Below are 23,882 nucleotides of genomic sequence, written 5' to 3'. Positions count from 1 at the left end.
ACTAAATTATACTATTTACAATATCAGGTTGGTGCAGATAGTGCTTCATCACCCATAGAAGCATATTTTCCATCGTTTTAAACAAAATCTAACTCGGTTCAGAAATATAGTACTAATTTGTAATTTGTCTATCTGAAATAGTTCCCACTCGCAGTCCACCTTGCCATCCATATACTCCAATTCAATGTAAATTCTCACTGCATGTTGAAGTTCTGCTTCTCCACCTCCTAGTTGGCCTTGGACTTCTTCATGTACCAGAAAGCGGCACCGGCGACTCCCCCAGCAACGACCAGGACGGCTATGACGATGCCCGCAACGGCGCCGCTGGAGAGGTTGGTGCTGAGCGTGTCGCCTTGTAGGAAGCAGAACGAGCCCACGGGGGTGGCCCCATCTGCGCAGGTGGAGCACTGCTGATTTACTAATTTGTAGCCTGGCATGCAGGACGCGCACTTTACAGCATCCGAACTATCGCATTAGAGGCAGTTTGCAGTATTACTACATTTACACGCAGTTACCTGGCTGCTGCTCCCGCAGTCCATAGGCTGGTCGGCAATGCAGGCCTAGTTATCTGTCAGTTAAGTCGTGCAATTCTTCTCGCATGTTTAATTGATGCTCATGGTGTGCTAAGTGGCGCAGGTATCGCACTTTTCGAGGCTTTCGGAGCACGTGGCGCACGTGGCCTCGCATTTCTAGCAGGCCATTCCGATCATCAGATAGCCGTCGGCGCAGGCGGAGCAGGTTTCATTTGTGGCCTTTTTGTAACCGGTAATGCAGGTGGCGCACTTACCTTTATCGGAAGAATCGCAGGTAGCGCAGTTAGTAGCTGCACCGCACGTGCACTGCTCTGTGGTGTTTGCAGTACAAGCTGTGCAGGTTTTATCCGTGGCGAAAAAGTCGTCCTTGCAAACCTTGCAGATGTCTTTATTGTCGACGCAGTTCGCGCAGCCAGCAGAGCACGTTTCACATTTATCACCTGCTAAAATGAATCCGGGATCGCAGGTCAAGCACTTGTCGACAGCATCTTTGCACGTGGCACAGTTGCTGGGGCAGTCTTTGCAGATCGTGTCGCATATTTGGTTCGAGGCGCAGCTGCCGTCACCTGCTGTGCATGTTTTCTCGCATTTACCGCTTTACAGCGAAAAGTCAGTTTTGCACGCCGTACAGGCGTCTTTGCTAGCTGTGCAGGTCGTGCAGTTTTCGTCTGTGCAGGCTACACACTAGTTGTTTTCGAGCGAAAACCCATCCTTGCAAGCTGTGCAAATGGTGCTAGAAGAGCAGGCTGTACAGTTCTCAGAGCAGGCTGTGCAAGTCTCGATAGCAGATTTTGTTTCCTTGAAAAATCCTGACAAGCATTTCTCGCAAGGGGTGGTTCCAGAGGGGTCAAAATTGTTGATGCATGTTTCACATTTTTTCATATCACTAGAATTACATGTTGAGCAGTTTTTGGCAGACGTACACGTGCAGGCAGTCATTTGGTTTGCAGTGCAGGCCACACACAAATTTTAACTTAAAACGTTTCCATCTTTACACGTTTGGCAGGTGTTTTCTGCTGTGCACGTTGCACAGGTCTCTGGGCATTTTGTGCAAATTTCACTCCCAGAAACGCCCCCTTTGAAAAATCCTGTCAAACAATTCTCGCAAGCAGTGCTTCCAGATTTGTCAAAGTTTCCTATACACGTTGAACATTTGCCCGTATTGGTAGTATCACATGTTTAGCAATTTTTGGCAACCTTGCAAGTACAGGCAGTTGTTTAGCTTGTAGTGCAGGCTATGCACTTATTATCTTTGATAGAAAATCCATCTTCACAGGCGCTGCAAACGGTGCTAGAAGAGCAGGTTACACAGTTTACAGAGCAAGCTGTGCATTTGTTAGGAGTTTAAGAAGTATCCTCGAAGTACTTAGGTTTGCATTTCTCGCAAGGGGTGGACCCGGTTGGATCGTATCCGTTGATGCAAGTTTTGCATTTACTTGTATCAGTAGCGCAGGTTCCGCAGTTAACAGCGGTACTGCATGTACACGGAGCCATTTGATTAGCTTTACAAGCCGTGCAGGTAGTCCCAGACATGAAATGTCCATTCGCGCAGACGTCGCATTTAGTCGGATCAGTAACATCGCAAATAGAGCAGTTCTCAGCAGACCCGCAGGTACATTTCATGGTCTACCCTGAAACGCAGGCGGTGCAGGTGGTTCCGCTTAAAACGTTCCCATTAGTGCAGGTTTGACACGTGTTCTCTGCTGTGCAGGTTGCGCATTTGGCGTCGCAGTCTGCGCAGGATCCACTGTTAAGATACTTACCATCGGCGCAGGTTAAACACGTTGTAGCTTCTGCAGATGATCCTGTGCAGGTGGCACAATCTGATTTGCAGGCTAGGCAATCCTTTGCTTCAGTTCCTGCGTTTGATGGACAGAAAGTACCTTCACTGCAGGAATTTTTATCGGTAGAAGTACACTAGTTGTTCATTTTCATAGAAGTGGAAACATGACTACAGTATAACTGTGAATATTACCGAGGATTGCAGTTTCGTGTTTTTCACTATTGAAGTGGAAGTGAAATATTTTATGGATAGCGTTTATTATTAAATGAGGAATTGATATTATGCAAATAAGTCTAATTTAGTAAAATTTACTTAAAGTAGTTGTAGGTGAATCGCAGTAGATTTAACAAAAGAAATGGCGATGTTATTGTTATTATAGGCATGAGTGGTGTTATAATAGTTTATGCAAAGTGCGTAGTAACTTATAATCTTTAAAACACGTAAATCTTTAGATTGAGTTTAATAATAGTTGTGCATACTAATATAATACTGCAAAAACTAAAAGTGAAAAAATCCATATATTATATAATACTCCTGTTATTGCAGAAATAGCAGTAAGTTTACTAAATACCCGATTGCTGGTAATATCTGGACCTATGGGTATTTAAACATAAGTACTACTCAGACCAACTTTATGCTGACCGAAGCTAACAATATTATTCGAGTATAATAAAATAATTCATATTTCCAAGTTAGCAGTAAATGGTTTATTCTAATACTATTTAGACTAACATAGCTGCAAAATTCAAAAATATTTATGTCATTCTAATATGCTAAACTGAAAGATTGGTGAAAATGGCTAATATGGTTTCCATTACTTCCTCTCGGCTAGCCTGACACCTAAATAGCCTGGGCAATACCAGCCACTCCGAACCGTACCAGAGCCCGTGGTACTATCCATGCTCGATACTCCCGAGGTATCAGAAGTTTGGCTGGTATCGTATTCTTCTGTTGGTATGTTTTCACTGATAGCATCCTAAATTCTAGTTTTCCACTGCTAATATGCAGGTTTCTACTTACTGTTCAGTTAAGATGTAGTAATAGGTTTGGACACCACTTCTATTCAGATCCCATCTGTCCCATTAGTCAGCCTTGAGTCTATAAATGCATTCACCTTGCAGCACAGTATACCAGAATATTAATAAACCTTACTTTATCATTAGCTTATCTTACATGCTTTCCTAAAGTAGCAATGCTAGCATTAACTAAATTTTATTATTTCTATGACCTGTAGTGAGAGAGATAGGTTTGTTCATTGACTACATTATTGGGTAAGAACTTTCACTTTCTACTATCTATGTACCATCTATGCTCTGATCTAAGGCTTACTAACTAAATTTGTAAAATTTAAGTAATATACATTGTAATCTGTCATATCCTTACCTGATAATGACTAACTTCAATTAGATGAAAAAATATTTTTATGTTAATATTATATTCATTAGTTATCATAACACTTTTTAAGATTAAACCTGATAAATTTTTAATAATATATATAATTTACATTTACATTTTACATTTTTCTATCATATTACGTATTACCCTATTTTATAGAAGCTCGATAAATTAATTAATTTATAAGTAATGCAGTTTCATTTTACCATAAGCAAACCTTCAGTTATTTATTTTTATTTTTATAGATGTACTATATATTATATTAATCAATATTTACTTCTGAATGAGTAGTAAATATTTTCTAAATACCAAATAGCTAGTTAAATGTAACTATTAAAAACTAAAGCTATTCAAACAACATCCTAATGCAATAAACTAAATGTCTTCATTCAATACAGCACGGAAGATAACCCTGGTGTAATTTCCTGAACAGATGTAGTAATGGCGCATGTAGTAACAAAATCAGATTATTGTTTAGTTCGTGTATCAGCCTAGTGTATGCATGTTCTGGTAACTCTGCATACTGAGATAGTGCTCAAAATGCACAGCTTTCGCCACAAGATTTAAAGCTGTAGACGACAACTGGATAAAATCTGCAATTATTGGGCGTTTGTGGTCCAAGACACTTTTTCAATGCTGCTAGTTTTGCGAATTAAAGCCACTAGGAATTCCTGGAGCACTTTCTCGCACATGCGAGTCATGAAGTCAGTCGAGGAGTGCTCAAATGTAAAAATCCGAACTAAGTGACGTATCATACATAAGCAAGCATGATGTAGCCGCCTTATTGAACACTATGACTGTGCTAATAGTCCTATTGTTGACTGCTGGTCTGCTGACCAGACACCATGATGCAGGTGTGGTCGTCTAGGAGCGCCTCGCTGCCTTACTTGCCCAGCAAGTTAAGAAATAACTGCTAGACCCTGTACTGACCCATTTTTCACATATTATGATGACGATAATAGAAATGCACTAGCTGCATATACTCGCGGAACTATCTACTCTATGGAGATTCAGGCACATTGAATCATTAATCTAAAAGAAGATATTCATTCCGAGGTATTTGCCCAAATGCTAACAATGCTGAGAATGCGTCGACGGTGCTGAGAAAGGTGGAAATATCTGCTTTTTGATGAAATACGTAGCAGCAGCTTATCCAGAGTTGGTGATGCATGGATATTAACAGTAGGTGCCGTCGGAGATGGACTTGCTTTTACTTAGTCAAGAAAGGGAAGAAGTGATGGTACCAGTTATGGAGTTATGTCTTGGAAAAAGTTTTAAATTGACTTAAATATTATTTTAGCGATGCATTACTCTTCCCTATACTTCACTAGCAGCAGCTCGTTACGGAATACTTGGGCCCACCTTAATACGTTTTAATTTGTTAGAATGACTCAAGTAGTAATTGATAACGCGAGATGAAATTAGCCTGAGGTGAACGCAAGGCAGCCGATAGATCAATTTACCACATGTAATAAAAATATCACAATATAAGCAATTAGTAATATATTTTAGTTTAAAACCCTTAGTAATTCTGCAAAACTTAACTAAACCTATGTTTTCCATGAGATTACCTAACATGAATGATACTTATGCGTTAAGCTATAAATTTTGCATCTGATATATTTCATGAAACTTAACTTACTATCTTGAGAGTGATTCTATGTCGTATATTACTATTAAATATTTCAGTTTCAGTTTTGCATACTTTAATTATTTTCAAATTCGGACAGCATAATAGATAAATATAACAGTATGACATGTTATTGTACCATTACTTTAAAATTACCTTAAAGTTGAATTTCGTACTCCTGCGTATGGTAAGATAGTGATATTTCAAATTCATCCAAACTATACTTACTCCAACTACTATACAATAAAATTATCTCTACATAAGCAAATCCAATCCACAACTACACCATCCCAAACGTTCTAATCTGATAAATAGCAGTTTATTGTAGCAACACAAAAATGCTCACGACCCCTTCTAGCCCAACATCTCTCATTCTAGAACTATTAAAACTGCGCAAACTCAGCACACCTAATCACCATGAGCGCAATGCACTCAGTACCGCAATCAACCTATTCCTTAAATTATCACCGTAAACTCTCTTATGTGATGCTAACTGCCCTCGCAGAATTATTATCAAATACTCATTTCTACCTCGAATAGCGCACAACAAGATTTAATGAAAATGGTAATTTTCTGTCCCACTAGAGCTGAAAGGCTTTTCCACAACCAAATTTCCAACTTCCCGTGCGAAGCTTCTGCGCGCAAGTCGGGAACAGGGAATGCACCAAAGGGTAAGAAATATTTTTACGTAATCAGAAGGCATGCAGCGATGTGTAGCACCTATTCAGAGCGTGCACACTCCGTTGAATATTTGAGCAGCGGCTGACTGCAAAGAGGTAGCACTGCTGGTGCGGAATGTATACTTGCAACCTTCCACTGGTGCCGTCTTGCAAAACTGGGCATGCAGCCAGGCGGAAACTATGGACAATTTATAATAATTTAACAGCAGGGATCTTGCTTAATGTATCGTCTAGAGGGTGAAATGGTATTTTTTGCTGTTTTTAAACGCTACTTTGCAAAGCTTAAGTTTGAAAAGCCGTTGGAAAAGTCCCTAACGGGCCCTTAGCAGTAGAAGGCGATGGGTGTCAGTAATCAGAATGTGTTTTAATTTAACGCTAAAATTCAAAATTTCTTAACCTTCAGCTAGAATAATACATAGACTAGTAAATCCCCATTGCATGAAGCACATAACAGCAATTAGTAGCTTTAGAAAACTTTAAAGTTAAATATTTTGATCCAATTTATTGGCCGCATTGTCGACCGATTTAGTGTTCGCCCTTGGTGCGTAACCGTTTTGAATTTTTAAAAATCAAAAATATTTTTTATTGACCCCTCTCTGGGATACTATCTACTATATCAGATTTTATCATTCGCATCGCGAGTAATAAAACAATAGTCCATTTTCAAAATTCAAATATTCTGTGTGCACCTTCTTGATGGTGACTTACTACTTGCTTACTATTTGTTTTCTTCAAACATATTTTACTTGTAGTCTATATTTAAATTAATACTATCATTAATTGTTTTACTTTTGGTAATTGAATTTATGCAATGTGATATTTTGTAGTAAATCGCTTGATAGATTATTCAAGACTCTGATATATAATTTATCATTGAACTCATTGAATTTTAAATTTTACTATTTAATTGTATTGTATATTAGTTAAAACTTTTATAATTGGTTTAATCTAATTTATTTATTAGAATAAATTATTTAGTATTTGTTTTATTACATTTATTATATATACGCGATATCTAACTATATTCGTTTTTGTATTGCTTAATATTCATATTCAGATCATTGCATTATTGTTTAGATTTCGTATTTTAAAAGCTTTGTTTTTATAGCATCAATACTATCTTCTAGTATTGGTAATAGATCTTATTTGAATTATTATATTTTTTGTATTTATAATTTTATCTTGCTTGAATATTACTTCTCTGTCATGGCTGATCAAGCTTTGTTAATAACATCTAAATATAAAAACACCAGTTATGTATTTTAAAAAATACGATATTAAAAATTAAAATATAATTATGAATTTGATATATTCGATTTGGGCGACCCAATGGAAATACAATCTCTAAAGAGATCATATTTCCCTTGACCTGCTCACGCTGAGGGTGGTTAGCAAGATTATTTAATATGGAAGACACAAAGTATTTTTAAAAATGACTTGTTTTAAGTATCGAAGCTTTATTTTTTGAAAATTATATAAACACTGATATGCTTGTAGAGTAGTAGGTACACTAGCAAATATATGAAATATGATTATGAAATATGTAATTGAATGATATAAATTCTTTCATAATTTAATGAAATGATGTTTCGTATTTGAATATCGTTTTTGCACTGTTTGCTTGGAATACTTATTACTTAACTCGGTTATTTCCGTATTTCGCTACCCCGAGCACCGAACCTAGCTGATAACGCGGTTAGAGCCAACCTGCAGTCAAGGTTGGCTGTAAAAGTACTGCAGCGCGGCCCAGACCAACTTCTTGGTGGTTGCCTGGCCCGATGACGCCATTAACGGAGATAACTTATGTGTGCTTATAAGAGTATACTAGGCTGGCTGGGAAGCGCACGTATTTCTTAACATCGTTGGGCGTGGTAAGAGCCCCCAAAGCCGGATTGCTGCCGTGCAGAGTGAGCTTTCGGGAGGTGTTCTTGCGGTGTACCTGCATATCACAGTTCCCTGTTCCAAGGCCCTCTCGGTGTACCGCGCTGGTACCAGTGCGCATGGAACCCTCATGCAGTTCCGGTCCAGGGGTCCATTCGGAGACGTATCATATCTACATATACAAGCAACAAAACACTGGAAAAACTGCTCTCACAAGTATATACTTTATAAATCTAAATACATTATTCCATTTTTAGTTTATGGATATAATAACTTATATACCATATTAAGCAATATTTAATAAATTCGAAACTGATAATGTATTCTATACCGCGGTTATTCTGCTATAATACATGCATCCATCCATTCAAAATGCCCGACGCCGGAACATGTAGTAGATCGAGTACCGGCTGCAAGGCAGGATATTACTGCCCGACTGTAGAGTATACTGAAGTGAGCTGCATTGCTTGCTCCGATGACATAAAACTCGGCCAAGGCTGCTACTGTGTGAGCAATACAGTTAATACCCATTGTAGAGAGTGCACAAATGGCAAGTGCTCCAAATGCATCACTGGAAGTTTTCAAAATGGGGATAGGTGCACTATATGCTCAAAAGGGTGCGGCAAGTGTAAGAGCTCTGATAAGTGCGAGGCTTGCGCTGAAGGGTACACCATGGAAAAGAATATATGCGTTAGAGTTTGCAATTCTTTATAAGACTGTGAACAAGAACGCATGACCTTCTGCAACTTGTCAGCAAATCGCTGTGAGCCATGCGAATCAAATTGTCTTTTTTGCTCCTCAAAAACAGTGTGCAACTTCTGTACTCCAGGCGCTTATACTACCACGATAGACGGAAAGTGCACGGCCAGCTGCAATAGCCTCCAAGATGGATAATACTGCAAGAATGGAGTTCCAACATCGTGCGCGGAAGGGCTTGATTCGGTCTGCAGATGCTGAAATGCTGCAAACTGTGCCTCCTGCAATGAAGCTAAGAATGACTGTGATACGTGTTTGCCCAATACAGTGAATGGAAAGCAAGGGGCGTGCACTGCATGTGCGGAAGGGTATGAAATTCTAGCCAGAATGTGCTGGGCCAAGTAGGGTGGAGTCTAGCAGAATAAAATAGGTGGTGGTGCGATTGCTGGCATTATCATAGGTGTTTTGGTGGTGGCTAGCACAGTTGGTGGCGGTTTGGCATACTACTTCATCAAGAAGGCCAGGAAGTGATAGAATTTGGCATAATATGGGTAGATGTCCGCCGGTGCTATTTAGCGATCCGGGAGCGGAGGTCTTGCGGATTTGAGTAGCAGATGCGGGGGATAAGGGAAAGTGGAAATTTTAATATTGGCTAGAACTGTGCTCCGGAGAGGCGCAATAATTACTGCTGGCTGGAAGATGCAGGCTGATAACTCAAAGTATCAATCACCCACTGTCTTGCCTGTGGCTTTGCATACTCTGTGCATGCTAGTATGGTATAGCTGGCCGTGCAGGGCGAGTGCTGGCCGCTAGTGGACTTCTGTGGTCGTCATAGGGTTTCATAACTATTATAATACGTTAGTGTCTAATATTAATTGGAGCGGAATTTTAATTTTGGTATCTAGTTTATATAATATGCAGGATACTAATCGCATCATGAGCTTAGCTCTGGATACCCAACCTAGTCCCAACTTAGCAAAATAGAAAAACATGAACCCCCATTTGTGCTCTTTAGGAGAATCATGCTACAGTTCCTCAGTTCGAAACAGAAGACCACCCGCAAGCTGTAAGGCACTGCAAAACCCTGCTATGCCGATCCTGTCTACCAGTCCCCAGCGTAGGATCCGAGAACTGTGTCCTGTGCACCTACGACCCGAAGGTGGACCAGGGATGGTATGCCGACAAGATATAGATAGTAGACGGCAAGAAGTACTGATTCGCTGCCTAGGCTGCAGTCCCTTTTAGTGCCTTTATAGACGAAATCCCGTACACCGCATACGCACAACCCTGCACAAATTGTATTCGGGTGGAATGAAGGGAAGCGTGAGATAGTCTATTCGATTGTTCGACGTATAGAGAATGCTGAGCAAATGGTGCAAAGGCATACAATAACATTCCAACAAAGCACTGCACTGGTGCTATTCAAAACGCTCTGCTTTCTCGTCTGCGATATTTAGCAATTCCCGCAATGACAATGTATATATTACAACCATACACGGAGACGGCACCGCAAACTACAATTATTTTCAGGAGGGTGTTCCAACTACTTGTGTGGAAGGTATTGACCCGGACGGTGAGTGCTATGCCGTAGAAAATGAATCTCATACAGCGACGCTCAATATGGGTGTAAGGACTGTTTGCCGAATGTCCTTATGGAGATGATGGGAAGCGTGCGGGGACAATGAGATGGAATATTTATAGTGATGACGAGGTGAATCTAATAGGTCGTGGGAGATTGCGAGCAGTGTGGTTTGCGTGTTGGGAGGAATCGGAGCCGTTGGGGCAGCTTAGCATACTGCTATATTAATATCTATGTAGTTAATTCCTCCGTAATTGTTAGAAATTTTACGATTTACGAACAACTTTTCTAGCAATATGTAAGCACATTTAGCGTCTAGGCGTAGCACGTAAAATGCAGGTACCTGGACTGTGGTATATATTGCACTAGATGAATTAAGTAGCAGTGAAATGTGCTTACTTTAATATTCTAGCCGAAAGCTCTCCTTGTCTTAGGTTAACATAGTAAACATCTCAGGGAGCTAGTTTTCTAGCTACTGTACCGAATGCATACAGGGCGAAACAAGATTCTAGACTAAGTGGATATGCGCCAGGTGGGCATTACCATACAGTAATACGATAGTAATTGTATGCCAGTAGGCTCTTCAGGTGGATAAATTTGATTCGCTCGTTATTCTACCAAGCATTATCAATAAGCTGACCCCATCGAATAACTTTAGTAGACGCTCTCGGTAAGAGAATCGCTGCTCAAGCCCAGCCAAAACCAAGCACTCACCCAGGCAAGTAGTATGCCATTTTCATTTTTATGGCTATTATATTCATATATCTATATGGATATTTAGTTTGTTACGAAATGCTGCATAAGTAACCTGCCTGCCATCATGCACTTCGTATCCTGCTTACCATTATATGCAAAGCTTTGCGCTTCCGTATGCTTCAATATTAAAACAAATATGGTACATCGTCAAACAAGCGAATAGTGCGTATCCCATCAGGTAGTATTTGGGTTCTTTGACTGCTAATTGGGGCGCATGATGGAGAAGAGACTACTAAATTAGACCTGTGTTCTATTGAACTTTAGAGTTTGCAAGCGCTAGCCACCAGCACATAATATCAAAAATTCGTATGAAGGAATGCGCGCTTAGAGCATGGAGACAGAATAATGAAGAGATACTTTTCCATCCTCATTTGCTGAAAGTTGCGTAATAATGCTGTATGGCGTTGTCATAGGGTCCAGACTCTGCCATACTAGCTAAATAAGTAGTTTGGAGCTAACTGTAGGTCTCTCTGGAGGCACCTAACAAGTTAAGTTTTAATGCTAGATCTGGACATTATTAAATACTAATTCATTTACCTCTGCATCTGCCTAGCGTACGACTGTGATAAACTTTGTTTAATTTAGGAAATATAACAATAATGTTTTTATATATAATAATATTTTACTTTCTATGTTTATTTGAATTATTTTTCTACTTCAGCAAGGTGAATTTAATAGCAAAACTAACTACGAAAAACAACAAAGCATAAACCAGTCATAACCATATAATTAATAATATCAGCTCATTGAGGTCATCGAGAATGACGTTCTATGCGGCCGGAATGCACCTACACCGTGAGATGAACCTGTAGCACCACAGTTCATGCATAGACCTAAGTCATGACTCCAGACACACCACAAGGCGTGTGATTCCGTGTTCCATCGCCAAGCCGTTGTTCGAGGCCCACTCCAGGATGAAGGTGGAGCTGTACGGGCTGGATGAGCGGTTGGACTAGCTGAACGGCCAGCTGGCGCTAGGGAAGACGTCTGACTTCATGTGATTGGCGTTTTAGGATGTTGCAAATTTATTCTTGTATATTAATATACTAATACATTAAGGACGTAACTTTTCACGTTAGGAACATCTAAAGTTAATATTATATACCATGCATAGAATTATAAACATCTATATCTGAACTGCAAGTAGAAATGCAAATCACAAATTTAGCGAAACAAGCAGCGTACTCTTCCAAAGTTGACATCGGGTATACCTCCCCTAACAAGGTCAGGTCTAGAACTCCTAACTAACTATGAAATATAATTTCACAATTTATTTCTGTGCTGATAAGTATTATTGGAAAACACTCGAGCTTGTTGAATTTACCAAATTAATTATATTGATTATCACTAACTTCTCGTATTTAAAAATATCAGGGTTGCTCATACAATGATTCATCTCCAATAGAAACATATGTGCCGCTGTCCCCAAACAAAATCTAGATCGGTTTAGAAATTTAATAATGATTGGTAATTTATCCCTCTAGAATACTTTAACCTTTAATGCCGCCATATTTCCCCTAAACTCAGATATCAAGTAAATTATCACTTAATGTTAGACTTCGATGTCTCAATCTCCGAATTAACCTTGGACTTCTTCATGCACCAGAAAACACCACCGGCGACTCCTCCCACCACGAGCAAAACCGCGATGATAATGCCTGCAACTGCGCCACTAGAGAGGTTGACATCGGTCTTTTCGCCCTAGAGGAAGCAGAAAGTACCCACCGCGGTGGCCCCATCCACGCAGGTAGTGCACTGTTGATTTTCTAATTTGTAGCCTGTCATGCAGGACTCGCATTTTTCCTTATCCGAACCACCGCATTTGAAGCAATTTCCAGTAGTGCCACATTTACATGCAGTTATCTGATCGGTGCCTCCACAATCCACTATATTTTCGGTCGTGCACACCTTATCATCTGTCAGTTTAACCGTGCAATCCTTCTCGCACGTCTAGTTGATGCTCATTGTGTACGAACTGGCGCAGGTGTCACACTTTTCGAGGCTTTTGGAGCATCTTGCGCACTTGGGATTGCATTTTGTACAGATCATATCGACCATCAGATAACCATCTGAGCAGGTAGAGCAGGTGTCTCCTGTAGCCTTTTTGTAGCCGGTGATACAGGTTTCACATTTTTCTTTATTGGAAGTATCGCAGGTAGCACAATTAACTGCTTCCCCGCACTTGCACTGTTTTGTCGTGTTTCCCTCACACTTAGTACAGATATTATCTTCGACGAAAAAGTTGTCCCTGCAAAGCGTGCAGGTGGCTTTATTGTCGTCGCAGTTCGCGCAGTTGTTTGGGCACGCTTCACATTTATCGTCTTCTAAAGTAAACCCAGATTTGCAGGTCACGCACTTGTCTACAGAGTCCTTACACGTAGCGCAGTTGCCGGTACAGGTTTTGCAGATCTTATCGCAGATTTGGTCCATAGCGCAGGTGCCGTCATCTGGTTTGCATAGTTTTTCGCATTTGCCGCTTTATTATACAAAGCCATCTTTGCATGCCGTGCATGTGTTTTTGTTAGTTGAGCAGGTATTGCAGTTTGCGTCGGCGCAGGCTACGCAGTTATTACCATCGATAGAAAACCGATCCTCGCAAGCGGTGCAAACGGAGCTAGAAGTACAGGTTGTGCAGTTGACAGGGCACGCAATGCAAGTATCACTCCCTGTATCTCCCCCCTTGAAAAATCCTGGCAAGCAGCTTCCGCAAACGCCAGAATTGTTAGCACCGCATGTAGTGCAATTCTCGGCCATGCCGCATTAACATTTTTAGTTAAGATTTTGAGCACATTCAGAACAGGTATTGTTGTTCATACTGAAGTTATTTTTGCATATATTGCAGATATCTTTATTTGCATCGCAATTCGCACAATTCGTAACTGAGCATGGCTAGCAGGAGGTACCTTATAGTCTAAAACCAGGACTACATTTTTTACAGGTGTTAAGTTATCCGTCGCAGTTATCGCAATTACTAGCAGTACATTTCCTGCAGTAACCACGTACAAGACCGCTTCCATTAGAACAGCTCGTACAGTGGAATGTCGTGTCTGCACACGTAGCGCAATTACTTAAGCAGGTATAACACAGCTTATTCTCGCAAAACTGGTTGCTAGCGCAGTCGGAATTAGATGTACACGCCGTAAAGCACTCATCAGAGCTCAGTTTCTCCCCTACCCTGCAACTTGTACATGCATTCTTGTAACTTGCGCAGGTGAGACATTTCGTATCGCAGTCGTCACAAGTATCGCGGTCCGTAAGGTACATTCCAGGACGGCAAGTTTCGCAAATTGCGTTACTAGCAGAGGGTCCCGAGCATGTGAGACATTCATCTTTGCAGGGCAGGCAATCAGTGAGCTTACCAGGTTAGTCTGGACAGAAACTTTTTCCTGTGCAGTTGTTAGTAGTGCTAGAGCAGGTGCCTAGCATTCTAAGCGATATGATTTTCCGTTATGCCAGGTATAAATGATTATATGGATCATTGGTAAGATTTTGTTTCTCCAATTAACTTATTATGTTATATATACTTAAAGTATCAGTGTCTAAATTTAGATACAATAGTGTGATTTGAATAAGGATAAATAATATATAAATAGTAAGTTTTAGAATTCTGAGGATTTTGAAACATATGCTATAATTAATATTCAAGAGTTTAATATATTTTTACATTTGCTAAATTTAGCATATCTAGTTTGAGAAAACGAAAGTATTTGCATTTTCATTAAAATATAGTTATTTTAATTGGTTATGTCTAGTATAGAAGTATTTTTACTGATTATATGAATAAAATATTTGGAGATTGATAAATTGTGCTTTTCTGTTTAAAAACTTAAATTAATATTAAATTAAGTTAAAAATTTCGTATTTATGAAACTTAAAATTTTAAATACTTTCATTTGGAATAAGATAAAATATTGGAAAATGATATTTTATATAATAGTATTGTTTTATATTCTCTACCCATTAGTTGAAAATGAAGATTATATAAATTTAATCTATTGAATAGTATAAACCTACACCCAAAGATTACCTTAAGGCGTGATTATTGTATTAAAAATAGTATTATACTCATACATGTTACGCTAAACCGTCCAATGGTGCTATTTCTATAATCTCAAAATATTAACACAATAGTATAATTGGTAAACTCTATATCCTATAAACAACTTAACTTATTATAATATATTTTGAAAAAGTTAAGAAAACTTCCCAGATGTCTAGCATTTGACTAGGAACCTACTAGAAGCCTGGATTTGGTAGTATAGCAACTCAGCTGAGTCTTGTTGATATAGTTTAGATGGGTGATAAAATAATAATTTCATATGTATCTATATAATAATAATAAATACTAATGTGAAAAATGAAAATACTTTTCACTTCTTGGCCTTCTTGATGAAGTAATATGCAAGGCCACCTCAAACTGCGCATAAACTACTAATACTGCGACCACGATACCTGCTACTGCGCCACCTGACAGATTTCTACCTGAATTTGCTTAATACGCGAAGCAAAAGTCCCCCAGGCTATCGTAACCGTCTTCGCAAATAGTACAGAGCCCATATTCGAATTTGAATACTTTCATGGACAACTTGCACTTTGTAGGATCCTCGCTGTTGCACTCTAAGCAATTAAGCGCAGTTTAGCATTTACAGGTGGTGATCTACTACTCGCTTCCGCAGGATACTTCCACCCTTGAAGCGCAAGCTTTTCCTTCGGTAACAGGATCGGAACAGTTCACCTCGCCGGTCTGATTGATGCTCATTGTAAACTTATCATTGCAGGATATGCACGTTTCAGTGATTTTCATGCAGGTCTTGCAGGATTAGCTGCACTTCGCACAGTCATTGCCGACACCGAAGTAACCATGTGCGCACTGATCGCAATAACCTAACCTTTACTTAGTGAATCCGGTAGGACAGGTGCCGCATTTTAATGAGTCTGAAGAGTCACAGGTAGCACAATTGACGGCTTAACCGCACTAGCATTTTGCAGTAGTATTCCCAGAACAAGTAGCGCATTAGTCGTCTTTTAAAAAGTAGCCATTCGAGCATATTTAGCATACTGCTTTGTCTTCAGGCCAATTAGCGCAGTTTGCAGTACAGGCCTCGCAGGTGGTTCCAGAAAGAATATTTCCAGGTTTGCACTCGCTACACTCAGTAGCCCTATTAACACACTGAGAACATTTACCATCGCAGGCTGTGCAGGTATTTGCGCTAATAAACTTACCGTCAGCCCAAGACAGGCAATCGCTTGAAACGACTGGTTCATGTACACTGGGTTCTCCAGCGAGCTGATTTCAGGCAGGTAGTACTACTGCATCAGTGAGGGCGAGAAGGGTGCAGGGAACGCATGGCGCGCATGGCGCGCATGAGCGTTTGTGAGACGTACTCAGACGAATTTTAGGCCTCTCCAATGGTAGCCTGTAGGATAAGTAGCCACGAGGGCGCATTTAGGTGTGCTGGTGCAATTGGTGGACGCGTTGGATTTCAGTATGGGCGTGTTCATTTAATGTATTTTGGAGCGAAATCAGAACTTGGAATGGAATAATATATATTAAATAGTATAATTAGTTTATTTTTTTCATTCTAATGTAAAAGAGGAACGTGATAAATTCGGTATAGCAAATCAAAAAAATGAAATTTGTTACAAGGGGAGTGGAGGAAAATACTAAAGATTTTGGTGGGTGTGCTAATTCGAGTTTAACGGTCGAAATATTGACTAAAATTGATTTATTCAAGTGGTATGTAGAGCGGATTGGTAGGATTTGAAAGTTTTGAGCAGCTATAGAAGTTTACAAAATTGTAGGAAAGTAATGTATTTTTTATATTATACTAGTTATAATAGGAATAAAATTCACAGAATTCACAAACATATTAATGTTTAGATAAAGTTAGTTTCAAAATATAGCGATAGAAATACGGTGTGTTTTGAGAATAGTATGGGAATTTTACCAATATGGAGATAACACGGGCCGAATTAGATTTTATTAAATTTATATAGAATAAACGTTTACAGGTAGTTCTGTATTATTAAACCATATTCAATAAATATCACAATTAAAAAATACTTAGCATTTGATATAATAACCATATTTACCTTGTTCCCCACTTCACAAAATGCTGATCACGCAGTCCAAATTTTCCAACAGAGGCAAGTTCCAGTAGCTAACTGTTAACGACCAGCAGTATTCTCTGACCGTCCATAAAATCTTCAAGCCGAGAAAATTTTTGCTGCGGCGTAACGACTATGTTGTGTCTAATCAGAGCCTCTACCAGGTGCAGTCTGACATAACTATGCCCACACTGACACCTGGATTTTCCTACAAGAAGCTCAATCAGCAAAAAGTATCTGTTGTAAAGTTTGAGTAGCCTGGAACTAGCCTGTTCTTCCCGTCTGCACTTCCCGAGCTGATAAGAATAGGCGACATCGCACACTTTACGGACATCTTCGAACCCGTATATGTTCTTATCGGATGTTTTGGCGGAAAACGTATACAAATTTACAGTTTCCTAGATTGACATTCTAATCGCTAACTATCGTCCAAGACATAGCGAAGGAGCTGTTTGCGCTCCTTTGCCAGAAAATCAGCTCGCAAAGCTGCAATCTGACATCGAGGAGTTTTATTTAGCGAAATCCCCTCAAGTTCAGCTTTAAAGCACCTCATCTAGCATCGTAAGTAAGACTTTTACCGTCCGCGCGAATTTCTATCTGCTGGAAAAAATTGTAAAAAGATCTGTTGAGTTGCAGCTGACAAGCAGCGACATCTTTTCCCTTTTCAATTCTATACATCTGTCGCAGCCATCCGAAGCCGTGAAACTCGCAAATACTCTTCTGCAGCTCAAATTTACGAGCTACTCAATCGCCGTTCAGGGCTTTGCGCGTAATTCTTCTCAGCTACTCATTGCTCTAATTCAGCACCTGAAGACCATGTTGAAGACGAAGTTTTACGACCTCATGATGGAGAATTCGCACACCGATTACTTATTTTTTATAGTTGCAAATTAGCTGCAGCGCGACGACGTGGTCATATTCCTGCAGCTGTTTTCTGACGCCCAACTGAGCATTCTAAAGGCGTTGAAGTCAAAAGGCGGCAAAATTTTGTTCGAGGAGCTGCTGCAGCGCTCTCCCAGCCCCATTTACGAGCTTTTCTTGGAGGGGGCCATCAATAAAAATCTGGACACCTGCGCGCACATCGCGCTCAGAGATGGTAGAGAAGTGGAGCAGACAGCGAGTTCGAGATAATAGAATGTACATTAAATGCCATAAAGTACTCAAATCAGCTAGAAGTAGGTCCTGGAGGCCGTGCAAAAGCACACCGCATTAGCCCCCGCAATGCTGCTGCTCAACGCGCAGGGGCTCTCGCCAGTTCATTATATCACCTCCCTTCCAGCGTTCGAATTTTTAGTCCAACAGGGCGTGGGCCTGAAGCGTATCGACGCCGGGACGTCGCTTTTCGCGCTGATGGAGCATTTGGACTTCGAGATCGTTTGGTTTCTGGCCGATCAGGGCGCTGAGGTAAGTCGAGTTTCCGCTCCTCTCCCATCCACCCCTTCCTTTTCCGCTCCACCCCTTTCTCGCTTTTTAACTACCTTCAATTTGACGCAAATAACGCAACTTTGCGACCCAAACCTCATAACTACGCTCCAGCTAACGCAGGAAATCCTGCGAATTGACAGCCGCGGAGAAATGGCAAAATTCAAGAATTTCCTCTGCAGAGAATTCATCTTTTAAAACTTTTAGACCGCGAAATTGTTCGCGACCTCGCTCGTAAACGACTGGTTTTTCGAAACGGATTTGGTGAAATTGAGCGAATTTGCGATCGAATTCGGTCTTTTTCAACATAAAAATTTGTTTGAAAATGTGAAATAAATCGTCCAATTTAACCCTCGGACTGTGACCGTTTGCGAGCGTGCGAATTACGCGCTTTGCGACGAGGATAAATTGAAGCTCATTCAGTTAGTTAACATTTACGGCGATTAGTGCTACAGTTTGGATAAGTTTGTGTGTAAATTCACGTATTTTCATGCTATTTAGAGGGTATGCATAGGAATTCTAGGAGATTAAAAAGAGGTTGCTGGGGAGTAGATTGAGGTGCTTTAGGCGAGTTTGGGATATTATGATTGCAATATGAAGGCGTTATAATACGTTATTAACGTGTTTTCCTTAACTACGCATTTGCGGTGTTTGGAGGTGATTTCAACATTTTTCAAGGAGTAGGTTACGGATGAAATGCTGATTTCGGCGTAAATCGAGGGGATTAACGTTTTGGAGTATGTCGAAAATCGACTTATCGGCAAATCTGGGACTTAGCAGTTTGTAAAATTTGTAGCTAGGCTTCGGGCGATTATGAAGTGTGAAAATGCTGAAAAATTAGTTATTAGGTAACCGAAAGTGCAGAAACTCGAAACTCCGGCGTTTTTTGCTGAGGTTTCTCCTACTATTGTAAAAGCAGCAAATCCGGTGCAGTTTTAGAACAACTTTTCTCACTGTCAGGGGTAAGTTGTCTATAACTCAGTGTCACTTTCTCTTATTTTTATTCGTTAAATTTCTAGTAGCACGGTTTAGTATCATTAGTATAGACTAGAATATGACACGGATAATTCATTTAATTTGAAAACATATTATGATAATCTGTAGATAAGAGATTCTTTAGATTTAAGCGAGCTATAGTAGTTTTAAAGGAAAAAGAGATATTAGTAGCAGTTTAGCGACATTGATAGCGCATATAAAGAATTTTCGAGGCTGATTAAAAATAAATTCTCAGCTGAGATTGTCAATCAGCGTCTGGTTTGTAGGGATATCAATATCGCATCCGTTGTCCTTTTCAGTTAAGATGTGGTCAATTTGGAAGATTTTTAAAATTTAATAACAAGCTGCAAGAACGTCTTGAACTCGACCCCGGCGTCTAGTTTGACGGAACTTTTAAATTATGCTATGAACGAAAAACTAGATTGCAGGAATATTGTTGCCTTTAATGACAGCGCAGATTTTACTAATATGTCTCCCCAAGAGCTCCAGTAACTTTTCCTCAGCACCTACTAGATCTACTACCCATTAAATCATATAAAAGATAACTAATAAGTTGTTTTAAACTATCGTGAGCTCCTACTTTAGCAGCTAAACGTTAATCTTTAGTTCGCCAATTTCTTTATAGCGCGCAAACCGCTTGATATTGCGGCTCTAGTAAATTTGCTTGGATATGAGTTCAGCGCGAGCTTCCTCTTCTAGAGCAATGTGCCAGTACGCTTGATTTTAAAGGCACCGCTTATTGAGAAAGGCGAAGTAAACTAACCATGCGAGCTGATTTCTGGTAACAATTCTCACAGAACGTACCACACGAATTTCGTTGTACAGGGCACGTTCTTTTGGCTCGAGAGCATGAACAGCAAGAGCCTGCGTGCGGAGCCGTATAGCGATTACAAGTACGTGTACAGCAACAACGAGATCCAGCTGCAGTGGCTGGACGCGTCCGGGTACGGCAAGAACGAGGTAAGCTGCCTTGTGATGTTGAAATCAGAGTGATATAACGGCGTCTGGGAAAGGATGATGTGGTATGGTATGGTATATTATATTATGTTATGTAATATTATGTATAATAATATAATATTAAGTATAGTAGTATAATATTATATATAGTAATATTATGCGCAGTGCAGTGCAGCGATTTGTATTTTTTGTAGATGCCAAAATCTGCTTTTTGCGGCAGTTGGAACACAAAATTTTCAGACAAAAAAGTGCGAAATTGGTGGTAATTTGAGCGCCTGAAGCGGTGCAGAATTACAGGGCGAATCGGGAATTTAAGGGTCAGATGCGGATTTCGATACATCTCGCTGCAACTGAGTAGTAATTTACCAGGCGAAGCGGATGTGGACGGTCGAAACTTGGGGAAATAGGAAGGGAAAAATGATAATTACTGTATAATAATGCTAGTAATGTAAATTTCAGTTTTTACATATTTGGTTGTAGTCAAAAATAGTGGATGGGGATCGTAGTTGATGATAGTATTGGGTTAATGGAGATGTGAGTTGGGTTAATAGGGAAGGGGAATATTTATATTATTGTGAAGGGGTATTGTGATTTTGATAAGAGAGCAATGTAAGTAAGGGTTTTTGAGAAACTTAGATTGGGGTTTGTTTTGGAATAATATGAAGGATATGTTAATAATAAGGTAGTATGGAGTAAAATTAGTGTGAAAAAATTCATGCAATAAATATTTAGAAATTCTATGTTTCTTTCAGAGGGTAAATTCAATTAGTAATAGATGAAATAATTAGTATAAGTTTGTAAATTCATAATAAAATCATGCAGATAATTTGCTGTGGAGAGTTTTATTTGATTTGTATCAAAAATTAGTTAATGATTGTATAGATACTACTGTAAGAAATATACTGATAGTATGTAATTAAAGATAACAAGTAAGACGTTTTTATTTTTGATAAACAATAATAATCATTAATTACCAAATATTTGAATAATTTCGTTCAATAAATGATGTCTTGATTTCCTTTTTAGAGTATTACAATTAGCTATAAATTCCTTTATATCATCACGAGTGTTAAACTTGTTTTCAGTTTTTTTTTTAAAGATAGAAGATTTGGATTTAATTTAATTGACAGTCAACTATGGAAAATAAATTTATTATATGTTATACCATTATTTACCTTAAGCTTTGACGAGATTACAAAGAGTGACCTCCTCTATATCAGACCAATGATAGTTTACCATTATAAAATTTTAGTGAGAGTAATAACTATTAATATTTCTTATTAACATGAATATGCTAAAATTAATAATTTTAGTGTTTAAAAACTATAATACAAATACTTAGCAAGTTAATATGTCAAAATGCTAAAATTAACTACTATAACTATAATAATGTATTTAAAGTAGTACATTTGAGGTAGAGTAACTATAATATTTATTATATTTGCATATTGGTAAAGATAGAATATATGTGGATAATAAAACTAAAATACAATACAATTAAAAACTTAATTAATACTTATAGTCTATAAGTTTGTGAAATATAATATATTTAGATAATTAATTAAATAATATTTGTTTTTTAAGTTTTCATTTTTATACTATTATATGTATGTAAAAATCTTTATTATGTGTTCAATTTAGTTTTTAATTTGCTATAAAAACATATGATTACAAAAAACATGAAGTAAGTAACTTATGCTAACTAATCTAATATAATATATAAAAACATATACGAAAATATTGGATCTTTAACGATTAAATTCTTATAAGTGTATTAAAGTGATTATTGAAGTTTTTAAAATATCTTCCCATTCCTCATAAATGGTTTCATTCGGAATTTTGTTCGCAATTTAGTCGTTAACAGCCGAGACGCTCGGCTTCACCATTGCAAACTTTTCCTCTGATATCATCAAACTTTACTATATGGCTATTGGTACTTCCAATAATTTTACAGCTGCTGATGCTGCTGTGCAAACTTTACTACCCTATCTATCTATCGCCTCCCTGGTAGGCTTCCTACTCGCTTCTCTCACCTTCGCTCCTATTGTCAGCTGGTTAGGCTACAAGAAGACAGGCTTAGTCGGAGCTGCCGGATCTGTTATCTTCAATGTTCTCCTCTGCATCCCTTTCAATGTATACTACTGGATGGTTATGAGGCTTTTTGCCGGCTTCTTTGTCGTATTATTCTAGCAGCCCAGCATCATCATCGTCGGTGAGCACGCAGAGTCCAGCAAGAGAGGTCTCCTCGGTGTCATGTTCCAATTCAACGTCACCCTTGGTATATTGGTTGCGTCCTTAGTCTTACTTGCCATCCGTACTTATCAAGATAAATATAATGCATGGTGGGTCAACTTTGTTGTTACTTTCATATGGCCTCTCATGGGCTTTGTCTTACTCTTCTTTGTACCTGATGTCAAACCCAGAGAAGAGAAGGAAATCTCCCCCATGCTCTTGTTCAAGGAGAAAAAGTACCTCAAGGTCCTTATCCTCTCTGTCATGCTTGGTCTCAACTAATAATGTACAGGTATCAACGCCGTTATCGTCTACGCCACTGAGACCTTCAAAGATACCTTCAAAACCTCAGGGGGCGGTGTCCATCCCTTGTCCTCCGTCTTCGGCTCCATCATTATCAACGGTGTCAACTTTGTGGCTACCCTCGGCGCCCTGGCCTTCATCGAGAAGCTCGGCCGCAAGATCCTCCTCTTCGGCGGTGTCGGCATCTGCTTCGTTGCCCAGGTCGCCCTCATGATCAACTATATCCTCGCGAAATCCAATACTGCCCTTCTCATTACTGCCTCCATCTTCTTCATCATCGGGTTCGAAATTGGACCCGGTCCCATCTTTTTCGTTTTTGCTTCCGAACTATTCCCAGTTGAAGCCAAGTCTCTTCTGTCTTCAATCCTGCTCAGCTTCAACTATATCCCCAACATCTTTGTCGTTGTTCTATTCCCAATTCTTACCAAAGCGGCCGCGTGGTCTCCCTTCGTTACCTATTTGATAGTTATGGGAATCACAACCGCTGTATTGCTCTTTACCACTCCTGAGACGAAGGGCAAGACCCAGGAAGAAATCCAGATGATCCTTACCGGCTCTGCACCAGCTGCGAGCAGCGAAGCCGAGAAGGGCTCCGAGGTGAGGTTCGGCTCTGGCGTTATGACTGCTGAATGAAGAATCTATTAACTTTTAATTTATTCTAATGAACAAATTGAAATAAGTATATTATATGTATTAAATTAATAAAGAATTTTCTAATATATAAAAAGCTACAGTAATGAATTTCCTGAAAAACTATATATTTCCTTTACTTTAAATTCACTCCTATAAAGTAACAGGTTAGCTTACATTTTTAAGCTAACTTTTCGATTTTTTAAGATACCAAAACACACCTCCCCAGATACCTCCGATTATCATTATACTAGCAATGACTATTCCAGCAACTGCGCCGCCAGATAAACTATGATTTTAG

At 39.2% G+C, this 23,882-nt stretch overlaps 11 protein-coding genes and 3 pseudogenes across 11 annotated transcripts; 6 read left to right on the top strand and 8 right to left on the bottom strand. All coding sequences in view use genetic code 6, as the record gives it.

Moving 5' to 3' along the window:
- Nucleotides 1-194: 194 nt before the first annotated feature.
- Nucleotides 195-2,462, bottom strand: SS50377_21732 (Cysteine-rich membrane protein 2; the record flags this gene model as incomplete). The annotated part of the gene is made up of 1 exon (XM_067905628.1): nucleotides 195-2,462. The coding sequence occupies one exon, from the start codon at nucleotides 2,460-2,462 to the stop codon at nucleotides 195-197; it is 2,268 nt and encodes a 755-aa protein (XP_067766945.1).
- Nucleotides 2,463-3,278: 816 nt separating this feature from the next.
- SS50377_21731 (uncharacterized protein) lies at nucleotides 3,279-3,758 on the bottom strand (the record flags this gene model as incomplete). The annotated part of the gene is made up of 1 exon (XM_067905627.1): nucleotides 3,279-3,758. One exon carries the CDS (start codon nucleotides 3,756-3,758, stop codon nucleotides 3,279-3,281), a length of 480 nt encoding a protein of 159 aa, XP_067766944.1.
- A 342-nt stretch (nucleotides 3,759-4,100) lies between these two features.
- Nucleotides 4,101-4,412, bottom strand: SS50377_21730 (uncharacterized protein; the record flags this gene model as incomplete). The annotated part of the gene is made up of 1 exon (XM_067905626.1): nucleotides 4,101-4,412. The coding sequence occupies one exon, from the start codon at nucleotides 4,410-4,412 to the stop codon at nucleotides 4,101-4,103; it is 312 nt and encodes a 103-aa protein (XP_067766943.1).
- A 19-nt stretch (nucleotides 4,413-4,431) lies between these two features.
- On the bottom strand, nucleotides 4,432-4,761 carry SS50377_21729 (uncharacterized protein; the record flags this gene model as incomplete). Its single annotated transcript, XM_067905625.1, has 1 exon — nucleotides 4,432-4,761. The coding sequence occupies one exon, from the start codon at nucleotides 4,759-4,761 to the stop codon at nucleotides 4,432-4,434; it is 330 nt and encodes a 109-aa protein (XP_067766942.1).
- A 641-nt stretch (nucleotides 4,762-5,402) lies between these two features.
- Nucleotides 5,403-5,714, bottom strand: SS50377_21728 (uncharacterized protein; the record flags this gene model as incomplete). Its single annotated transcript, XM_067905624.1, has 1 exon — nucleotides 5,403-5,714. One exon carries the CDS (start codon nucleotides 5,712-5,714, stop codon nucleotides 5,403-5,405), a length of 312 nt encoding a protein of 103 aa, XP_067766941.1.
- A 2,560-nt stretch (nucleotides 5,715-8,274) lies between these two features.
- SS50377_21727 (Cysteine-rich membrane protein 1) lies at nucleotides 8,275-9,129 on the top strand (annotated as a pseudogene).
- Nucleotides 9,130-9,371: 242 nt separating this feature from the next.
- SS50377_21726 (uncharacterized protein) lies at nucleotides 9,372-10,070 on the top strand (the record flags this gene model as incomplete). Its single annotated transcript, XM_067905623.1, has 1 exon — nucleotides 9,372-10,070. The coding sequence occupies one exon, from the start codon at nucleotides 9,372-9,374 to the stop codon at nucleotides 10,068-10,070; it is 699 nt and encodes a 232-aa protein (XP_067766940.1).
- A 2-nt stretch (nucleotides 10,071-10,072) lies between these two features.
- On the top strand, nucleotides 10,073-10,816 carry SS50377_21725 (uncharacterized protein; the record flags this gene model as incomplete). The annotated part of the gene is made up of 1 exon (XM_067905622.1): nucleotides 10,073-10,816. The coding sequence occupies one exon, from the start codon at nucleotides 10,073-10,075 to the stop codon at nucleotides 10,814-10,816; it is 744 nt and encodes a 247-aa protein (XP_067766939.1).
- Nucleotides 10,817-10,946: 130 nt separating this feature from the next.
- Nucleotides 10,947-11,282, top strand: SS50377_21724 (uncharacterized protein; the record flags this gene model as incomplete). Its single annotated transcript, XM_067905621.1, has 1 exon — nucleotides 10,947-11,282. The coding sequence occupies one exon, from the start codon at nucleotides 10,947-10,949 to the stop codon at nucleotides 11,280-11,282; it is 336 nt and encodes a 111-aa protein (XP_067766938.1).
- Nucleotides 11,283-12,475: 1,193 nt separating this feature from the next.
- Nucleotides 12,476-14,599, bottom strand: SS50377_21723 (Cysteine-rich membrane protein 2; the record flags this gene model as incomplete). Its single annotated transcript, XM_067905620.1, has 1 exon — nucleotides 12,476-14,599. The coding sequence occupies one exon, from the start codon at nucleotides 14,597-14,599 to the stop codon at nucleotides 12,476-12,478; it is 2,124 nt and encodes a 707-aa protein (XP_067766937.1).
- A 704-nt stretch (nucleotides 14,600-15,303) lies between these two features.
- On the bottom strand, nucleotides 15,304-16,435 carry SS50377_21722 (Cysteine-rich membrane protein 1; annotated as a pseudogene).
- A 611-nt stretch (nucleotides 16,436-17,046) lies between these two features.
- SS50377_21721 (Hypothetical protein) lies at nucleotides 17,047-20,452 on the top strand (annotated as a pseudogene).
- Nucleotides 20,453-21,379: 927 nt separating this feature from the next.
- On the bottom strand, nucleotides 21,380-21,703 carry SS50377_21720 (Myb-like DNA-binding domain-containing protein; the record flags this gene model as incomplete). The annotated part of the gene is made up of 1 exon (XM_067905619.1): nucleotides 21,380-21,703. The coding sequence occupies one exon, from the start codon at nucleotides 21,701-21,703 to the stop codon at nucleotides 21,380-21,382; it is 324 nt and encodes a 107-aa protein (XP_067766936.1).
- Nucleotides 21,704-22,111: 408 nt separating this feature from the next.
- SS50377_21719 (Hexose transporter) lies at nucleotides 22,112-23,584 on the top strand (the record flags this gene model as incomplete). Its single annotated transcript, XM_067905618.1, has 1 exon — nucleotides 22,112-23,584. One exon carries the CDS (start codon nucleotides 22,112-22,114, stop codon nucleotides 23,582-23,584), a length of 1,473 nt encoding a protein of 490 aa, XP_067766935.1.
- Between the last annotated feature and the right edge of the window lie 298 nt (nucleotides 23,585-23,882).

This window comes from Spironucleus salmonicida, chromosome 2, assembly GCF_000497125.1.
Source record: "Spironucleus salmonicida strain ATCC 50377 chromosome 2, whole genome shotgun sequence".
In the NCBI taxonomy this organism is placed as follows: Eukaryota; Fornicata; order Diplomonadida; family Hexamitidae; genus Spironucleus; species Spironucleus salmonicida.
Note: the sequence above shows the minus strand (reverse complement) of the source record. Positions and strands in the feature narration are given on the sequence as shown.